The sequence below is a fragment of the Lasioglossum baleicum genome, chromosome 20, assembly GCF_051020765.1.
Source record: "Lasioglossum baleicum chromosome 20, iyLasBale1, whole genome shotgun sequence".
Classification (NCBI taxonomy): Eukaryota; Metazoa; Arthropoda; class Insecta; order Hymenoptera; family Halictidae; genus Lasioglossum; species Lasioglossum baleicum.
Genome location: NC_134948.1, coordinates 2,329,774 through 2,339,252, shown reverse-complemented (window position 1 = coordinate 2,339,252; position 9,479 = coordinate 2,329,774). Strand labels below are relative to the sequence as shown.

The 9,479-nt window shown below is 44.5% G+C and overlaps 1 protein-coding gene across 1 annotated transcript; it reads right to left on the bottom strand.

Moving 5' to 3' along the window:
• Positions 1-3,156: 3,156 nt before the first annotated feature.
• LOC143218664 (uncharacterized) lies at positions 3,157-8,828 on the bottom strand. Its single transcript, XM_076443995.1, has 7 exons — positions 8,681-8,828; positions 8,043-8,464; positions 7,798-7,955; positions 4,854-4,984; positions 4,762-4,809; positions 4,083-4,348; positions 3,157-3,979 (listed from the first exon to the last, which is right to left on the bottom strand). The coding sequence occupies exons 1-7, from the start codon at positions 8,690-8,692 to the stop codon at positions 3,778-3,780; spliced, it is 1,239 nt and encodes a 412-aa protein (XP_076300110.1). The 5' UTR covers positions 8,693-8,828; the 3' UTR covers positions 3,157-3,777.
• Between the last annotated feature and the right edge of the window lie 651 nt (positions 8,829-9,479).

Sequence of the window (9,479 nt, the reverse complement as noted above, 5' to 3'; positions counted from 1 at the left end):
TTCCCAATAATTTGAGTATCAGTTTGTAATTGGTACTCCGTCAATATTCCCACCTAATGTCAACCAACTGGTAACCCACCACGGTTTGCAACGAATGCAATATCATTTCAGACGTGACTGGGACCACGTGGGCTCACCGTGCACTTATTCTGTCATCCCACACCGTGCCAGATTACTCACGCTCGAATGTAGGCAAAATAAGCGAGCAGGTACAGTGGGCGTCGTCCAATGAGAAATCGAAAGGAAGAGCACTCCCAGCTTGGCCTAGGTCTTGTGCAACCCGGATTCCACCGTATCAGAATTCCCTGACACTTACCAGAATTCACAGCTCGATCCTGTTGACATTTGATCGATGTAATTTAGGAACACACCCAGCTAGCAATTAATACTCGAACACAAATAGGATTGCAGCTATCTCGCTAACTTATTGAACTTAGACCAGAACTTCAATAAAACGACGCGAAAAAATCGCAGAGCAAATTTTAAGGTCTCGATGTAAAGAAGGAGCTTCGATCTTTAATTTCCCGGTGGATTCAGTCTCGAGAAAATTTTTTTAACCAATCTGCAAACATTTGAATCCGTAGAATTGTCAGAAAATGACTATTCTTACTTTTTGATTCGTCTTTCACGGTAAAATTTTTTTACGAAATTGTACCCGAGACATATTAAAAGCGGGGATTTCGTTTTTTAAAATGAGATAAGAAACATCGCTCTATGATTTTTTTTGACAAAGCTACGATAATTTAAAAGTCGACAGATTTTTATCCAGAATGCAGTGACCCATCCAATCTAGTATTCCAACACTGGAGCCACACGTTTCACTAAAAGTGACATAAAATGCGAACAAAAAATCGTAGACTAATTTTTCTGGACTCGTTGGAAAGCGGAAACTTCGTTCTTCAAACACAGCCTAATTCCACTCGGTAAAAAAATTTTTTCGACTTCCCAGAAGTATCTAAATTTGAAAAACGTTCCGAAACACACTCCTTCCACACCGAAGTGTGTCGAAACCGGAGGATTCAAGCTTGAAAATAACTCCCGGTTTATTACGGTACGATTATTTTCGATGAAGTTATAAAAATTTAAATACACCTCTTCCCACCGAGGACCAATTCCAAGAACCAGCTGTTGAGCCATCTGAAAATCGAAGTGTTGAAAAGCTGACGTAAAAATTGATCCGGATAAAAAATGTATCTGGGACAGGCAGGTGACCCTTGACCCGGTCCGGTCAAGCGGCAAGAAGAAATTCAGGGGTGGGTCGTTAGGCCCGCTAACCTCTGCACGTTCACTTTCCGAGCGGAGACAAGCGCTAATTTCAATATCCGCGGTTAAACAGTCAATTACGGTCGATCGACGAGATAAGGATCACGAGAAACGGCTCGTGATCCCGGTTCCGTCCGAGCAAATGATCCGTGAGTCGTGTCTGCTACCGGTGGGCCCAAGTCCGGAGCCTTGCACTTACCCAGGCCAAGCAGACACTGTCAGACAGAACCGGTTTCGTACAGCGAGCTGGACAAACGTAAACGCGGCACGCCTGTCCGGGGCACGCTAGACGGTAATTCGTGTTGCCAGCAAGGACGTGATTGACCGTGCTTGACGAGCAATGCAAAGGACCTAGAGTTCAAAAGCTCACGGGTTCCCAACGGTGTCTATTCTGAACACTCAGTCTTTCAAGTGAATAACGAAATTACTGTGCACTGCCTCTTTCAATTAGAAAATCGCCTTGACGTCTCCACGACAGGCTGGACCTCAAAAATATTTTTAAATATTCTAGAACCTCACCAAAAATTGCAAAAAGTTTCAATGCGAAGGACCTAGAGTTCAAAAGCTCACGGGCTCCCAACGGTGTCTATTCTGAACACTCAGTCTTTCAAGTGAATAACGAAATTACTGTGCACTGTCGCTTTCAATTAGAAAATCGCCTTGACGTCTCCACGACAGGCTGGACCTCAAAAATATTTTTAAATATTCTAGAACCTCACCAAAAATTGCAAAAAAGTTTCAATGCGAAGGAGCTGGAGTTCAAAAGCTCACGGGCTCCCAACGGTGTCTATTCTGAACACTCAGTCTTTCAAGTGAATAACGAAATTACTGTGCACTGTCTCTTTCAATTAGAAAATCGCCTTGACGTCTCCACGACAGGCTGGACCTCAAAAATATTTTTAAATATTCTAGAACCTCACCAAAAATTGCAAAAAAATTTCAATGCGAAGGACCTGAATTTCAAAAGCTCACGGGCTCCCAACACACGGTATCTATTCTGAATACCCAAAGTCTTTCAAGTGAATAACGAAATTACTGTGCACTGCCTCTTTCAATTAGAAAATCGTCTTGACGTCTCCACGACAGGCTAGACCTCAAAAATATTTTTAAATATTCTAGAACCTCACCAAAAATTGCAAAAAAATTTCAATGCGAAGGACCTGAATTTCAAAAGCTCACGGGCTCCCAACACACGGTATCTATTCTGAACACCCAAAGTCTTTCAAGTGAATAACGAAATTACTGTGCACTGCCTCTTTCAATTAGAAAATCGCCTTGACGTCTCCACGACAGGCTAGACCTCAAAAATATTTTTAAATATTCTAGAACCTCACTAAAAATTGCAAAATTGTCGTGAAGTCAACCTGCAAGCCCGAAAAATGTTTAAAAATTGTTTTTCAGTGGCTCCAATTGTGGATTGAAGCTACAGTGGCGAGGAAAGTTGTCACAGCGGTCCAAGGCCGCGTCCCCCACTTCAGCTCGCGCCGCAGCGCGGATTGTGATTGGTGGGGGACGGACCATGGTGGGAGTAACGCGCAACGGCCTTCGACAATCGCCCAATTCTGTCGCAACTATAATTCACGCGGTGTTCACGCCTATGTACACGTGTCCCGACCACGCACGCGGCCGGATTCCTCGGCGTAATCAGATTTATGCTCACTACCGTAAACCCCGCGCTGTTTTCACTGCCGTGTTTTCCGCGGCGAACACGAATCAATCTGATCTATGTCACGGGCATGTTGGTCGAGCTTGATCGCGGGATCGATGGAGGCAGTGGTGCTCAACACTTTCGAAATACTACAATACAATTCTCATTCGAGTCATTCGAGAAGCTTCAGACTTGACTGTTTCGATCGGGCGAAGAGATTGTGTCAGGGATGGATTTATAAATAATTGCAGTGACTTCGGAATTTTATTCTCGGCTTCGTCCTCTTGCAATTTTATGTACATAGCATTTCACACTTATATATAGTCGCACAAGGGGGGGGGGGGGAATAGACAAAGGTGAACGTAGACTTTCCCCGGCCGTCGAAAGCAAGAGCGATAAGGAGATCACCTTGAAAAGGAATGTGATAACGATTTCCTTCGCGAAGTGACTCGATGCTATCGGGAGCATTCGCCAACAAACGACGCACGCTCTGCCATTTCGCTTGGAAATTCACTTTTCATAAAAATCCGCGACACTTCTGATAACAAGCAGGCTGTTCCGAAGCGGCGAAACAGTGGGTAACCAGCGTGTGGTGTTTTCCCGACAGCGTACGAGTCGACAGAGAGGTAGCTGAGACGCGACTGTCGATCGCGAAAGACAGTCGCGGTGATAAGAAAGAGTATGGCAAAGGGAAGCAAAAGGTTCGTTGTGAGAGAAAAAGGAAGACCGGCGATTTTGTAAAAGATTAAATAAATTGTTCGGTAAGACTTGGTGTTCAGAGGTAGATGGAGCATGAGAGGATGATGCCTGACCCTCTGGAAGCATCGATTCCAGTGGGAGTATGAGTTTTAGGTTGGCATCAGCGTCTAGTAGTGGTTCCAGCTGTTAGGCTGGCCCCAGGGATTAGGATTGGGGTTCCATGAAGGACTGGGAGGAGCTGGTGGGCCTGCTGGCCCTGGGCCCCGCTGTGCCTCAGCGTTGTAGAGGGAGAAATGCACGGCCTTGGCTTGCTGCACTTCCGCCGTGTCCACCACTCGACCATCGGGCCCCAGGGGAGCCGGAGGACCGCTGAAAACAATTTATTAATTGTTAATAGAAAGGCGAAGCAGTTGGTGCGACGTAAAACAAATAAGTAAAATATGAATACAGTAGAGACACTAGAATAACGAACCTGTAGTGAGCGTAGTTTCCAGGGGCGTAGGGTCCAGCTGGGCCAGGGTAGGGCCCACCAGGCCCAAGTTTCGGTGCTCTAGCATTGGCGTCAGCCAGCGCGGCTAAATGGGCAGCCTTCAGTTGCGCCACCTCTGGTGTGTCTACGACTCTGCCGTCCGGTCCCAGTGGCGCTGGTGCTGCATGGCCACCATAGCCCCCTGCGTGACCACCTCCATACCATTGTGGAGCGCAGAACACCGCGTTCAGGGTGACTGAAAGAATTACCTGCGCATTCCGCTAATTTTAGCACCGCGATCGAACTCGATTTTACAATCGTTTTACAATTGTTTTTGCCTGGACGGGCCAGAAACAAACGGGAACCGATTTTACATTTAATACGAACGTGGAACGATGGCGTAAAATTTTCAATATACACGTGGCATTTTATATTTCAACGGAAGATGTGCCACAAATTTTAAATAAACATTTTTGGCGCGCCACCTTCATTTCAGAACACTCCGATTTATTAAATTGACAAGATATCATGGAGAATTGTTCACGATCACTACATTGATGCTTTGATGAACATTTTTATAAATTCTAAAGCAGTGGTTTATAATAAATATGACACTCGTAGAGCACGAAGGGTTAGATTGTTTAAACAAACGCAAATAGATTGGCAAATAGACAGTACTCACGAGATAGCGCAACATCTTGTCGAACCTCGGGGTACGTCGATCCAGCGACTATTCTGATAGAGGTTTAGATTCGCATTATGACTTCCACTAACGTGGATCGTCCAATTTATAGGGGTACGGTCGAGCTCTGTCGCCAGCCTGCGTGCCCCACCCCTTTCTATGGCAGCCACAACAACGGGGTATAACCACACCCAGGAAAATGCTCTCCTTAAGGCTACCTGCCCTGCCCCGTAACATTTACCAAGCATTAACAATGACACCGTGTCCCGTAACCTCGTCAGGAATAAAATTCACCTCCCAGCAGAGCTATGCGACACAAGGAGCGTGGACGCACGTCATCGCGGATGCAATTCCGACGTCCTCGGTATTTATCGGGGCTAGAGCTCTCTGCTATGGGCGGGACTGCCATAGCTGGCCCGTCGCTAGATCACTATGCCGCTTTAAAAAAAATATTCCTCGATCATGGCTTCAGACAAATTTTTGGGGTTCGCTGAATTTACAAACAACAACATTATTTCCAACATATTAGACTTGATATTAATGAGTAGACTGCGGATTTTATGCGTTTATAACAATAATGGACACGTACAGCTTAAAACAGTGGATATGTTAAAAATATTTAAGAACATCGATGTATTAGTTTCAGCTTGATGGGATAATATAATTAAAAGGAGAATACAATTTTTATTTGGCTCCTGTGTCCTGCAAGCGATACGAACATTTTTTATTTTGCAAGAAGATCCGCAGTTTATTAATGAGTGAAGTGAATTTTTACTTAACTTCTGCATCTACAACATCTATTTTTGTATAAAAAGCTTTTTTGTGAAAATAGTAGAGGAAAAATAAGGTTGAACAGATTTGATTACTGAAGTTGAAGATGCAGAAATAATTAAAATCTATTAAATAATTGCATAAGTCCGTGCCCGATTTGAAAATAAAATTCAATGGTTAAATTTTAAAGAATACAACTTTATTAATCAATTATACATATAGTCACCATTCTTTTCTAATTGTAGAAAATTTAATCATTTTTTAATTTTAATTTGACCAATCTTTAACCAGATCTTTAACCAATCTTTAAAATTTAACCATTGAATTTTATTTTCAAATCGGGCACGAACTTATGCAATCATCTGATACAAATTGTTGGATTTGAAACAGTTTGACTGAGTGCAGCATTAAGATAAATATTGTTTCAAGTAATGCTGTCCCACCGTTTCTCTTAACAAACGCACGATCTTCTAAATGGCATTCCAAAATCGTAGAACGATACTAATAATGGACGAGGTAGTCGTGACACCGACCTTGCAGTATAATAACGCTGGAATAGTCTTGATCAATCAAGCGATAAATCGGCGTTCCACTGCTATAAGGAAACAGGTGATGCAAGGCAATTCGAGTGAAATACCTCATGATTATTTACACTAGCTTCTCTCTGACAGCGTAATATTAATTAAACGAGCAAGGGCAGTAATTTCCATTCACAAAAAGGACATTGAAAAAATTAATCCTCACCTTCCATTGACGATAAAATAAATTACAGTGAGGCTTTGCTATTTCATTCAGCGTAATTTAAACATGTTTGTAAGCGCAGAGGAATCAGGAGGAACGTCACAAATACAAGATATTGTTACTGATTTATTTATTGATAGAGCTAGAAAATGTTTCATCGTCGTTCCCGGCGCCGATAACTCAATCAAGCTCGACTGAGTTTCTTCGAATGCCAGGCGAGTCGATCGAGCGCCGTTTTCGCCTAAGCGACATGTTGCAGCGGCGACACAAGTGGTGCACTCAGCCTTTTCTCATTGAAATAAGGATCGTTGCGACAGTTATCCTGGTTCAAAGACCAGCGCCTCGTGCATTGTGCGCGTGCTGACCTGAACGGGACAGCGAGCTTGTCGCCAACGCTTCGATAACGACTCGGAAGTCGCCGTGACAGACACTCGCAGCACACGTGACATTTCAGGAATTCGATCTGAACACTTTGGAGTGTCGTAGCGTAGCGAAACCGGCAATTGTCGAAAATGTATCTGCTTTATCACCGAAAGAACAATGCAAAATGGATAGAGAGGTGACAGAAAGAGCCAGAGGGTTCGTTAAATAACGTCATCACGTTATTATCAAATCACAACAAAACCAACAACTTTTGAAAATATATCTGCCCGTCGTAAAATGAAATATCTGTCGTACGTTCTCACAGATCTTCATTAAAATGTCAATAGAAAAGATATTCACATTATCACCGAAAGAACAATGCAAAAAGGATAGAGGGGTGACACAAAGTGACAGTAACATTATTATCAAATCGCAACAAAACCAACAATTTTGAAAGATATATCTGTTCGTTGTAAAATTAAAAATCTCTGTCGTACGTTCTCAAAGATCTTCATTAAAATGTCAATAGAACAGATATTCAAATTATCACCGAAAGAACAATGCAGAAAGGATAGAGGGGTGACACAAAGTGACAGAAACATTATTATCAAATCGCAACAAAACCAACAATTTTGAAAGATATATCTGTTCGTTGTAAAATTAAAAATCTCTGTCGTACGTTCTCAAAGATCTTCATTAAAATGTCAATAGAACAGATATTCACATTATCACCGAACGAACAATGCAAAAAGGATAGAGGGGTGACGCGAAGTGACAGAAACATTATTATCAAATCGCAACAAATCCAACAACTTCTGAAGATACGTCTGCCCGTCGTAAAATTAAAAATCTGTCGTACGTTCTCACAGAGCTTCATTAAAATGTCAATAAAACAGATATCCACATTACCACCGAAAGAACAATGCAAAAAGAACCAAGGAGTGAAACAGAAAGTCAGGAGGTTCGTTAAATAATGCCATCACTTTATTATCAAATCGCAACAAACACAGTCCCATCGAATCCAACATCTAAGTACCTCTATCTACAAACTGAGCCGGTCGCTTACATAAATACAAATACTGGTTAACCCTAGAACCAACGGATGCAGCCATCGAAACAAAAGTACTGAGAAAAAGAACGAAATTTCTACTATGACTCTACACAATTCCACAGTGAGCGCTGCAGTGCAGTCGGATGCTTCAAGGCCAGCGCTAGGCCACGCCCATACGCCCCGGGCTACTCCCACCGCGTCACAGTGGCCACTAGCATCGCTGTAGTCGCTTGTAGTAGTGGAACGACCTCGAATGCACCCGACTCCACTGCACTTCACGTTCCACGAAATTGTATCATGTAATCATAGTGCTGTCTTGTGGTTGCTAGAGTCAACGATCAATCCCTGTGTTCACCAAAGGGGCTGGGGATAAGGCTCCGCGTAAGACAGATGAGCGATCTTCGAAATTTGTTCAGCATGTGCTGCGAGATGGGCAGCTTTGGCGTGGGCCACTTCCGGTGTGTCGAGCACTCGACCATCGTGGGCCAGAGGAGCAGGAGGTCCGTGATAGGCTGCCTGCAACGGTGCGGGAGCGTACGATCCGCTATAGTCCTCGTATCTGCCGTCATAGTCAGCGTAGCCGAGTGGAGAAGCTTTGGCAGCTTCGGCTGCGTGCGCTGCGAGGTGCGCTGCCTTCGCGTGCGCTACCTCTGGGGTGTCAACCACCCTGCCGTCGTGTGCTAGTGGGGCTGGGGGACCGTGGTAACCCGCGTAGGCGGGGAAAGGGGCGTAGCCCGGGAGCGCTGTTGCCGAGAGCACGAGGCACGAGAAGAGGAGCTGGAAAAATTCGAAATAAAAATTACTGGCGACGTATTCTACTTTCTATGGAACACTGGGTGCTGAAGTAAAGTGTGAAACAAGAAAAGGCAACAAGAGAAATAGAAAAAGTCGAAAACACAGTGCCCACCATCGTAGTCAGGGCGCAGAGTGCCCGTGGCTTACGATGAAGAGTGAGGTTAGGTGTCGGGAGCTGTCTGAACAATGGTTACTCACGATGGACCTCATGTTTGCTTAGAGGATCGACGAGCTGATGGTTCTCTGCTGGCCGAATGGGCCGAGTACACCTTATATAGTCGTGGAACAATACAAGCGCCCACTGTGCCGGTGGTAAACAACGGTGCACACACCGGCACGCACACGCACGCGTCCCATGCCTTGATTTTCACATAATGAGCGGTCGGGTAGTTGGCCGGCCTGGTGGGGCGAGACATTTCTATTTGGCAATATAGAAAACATCTAGCAGGGCGAACGGGGTGGGGTGCCGACCTAGAAGGGAGGGAAAATGGTAGCAGGGGAACACGGCGAAAGAAATGGGACGAGGCGAAATGGTTGCGTTGCGTCAATGATGGAAACCCGGGCGCTGCGATCGCGATTGCCTGGATCAAGCAAAAAGAATTCGATCTTTGGCAAGAACGCGGCTCGATTTCGCATTGGACTCTCAAGTTGACCAATCAGTCTGGGAAATTTTCTACGAGCCTCGAGAAGTCTATCGGGCTGCAGGAAGACGGTCCTACGAATTTATTATTTTTGGATCTTGTCTCTTATAGTCTCTTGCACAATGAAACATTGATCAATGGGTTTGCTCAATTCAGAAAAATGGTTCCAGCCGTCATTTCACACGCTTCACATATGGCAATATGCTCAAAGATCCTCGATCCCTATTTTCAATGCAAATTCACCGGGATTCCGTCACGTAGCGCTACGCCCGAGTTCTTAATAAGCCCCGGGGCAATTACATTTTGCGAAACACCGCGAACAATGACACCCAACGTCCAAACAATCATTTCTAACG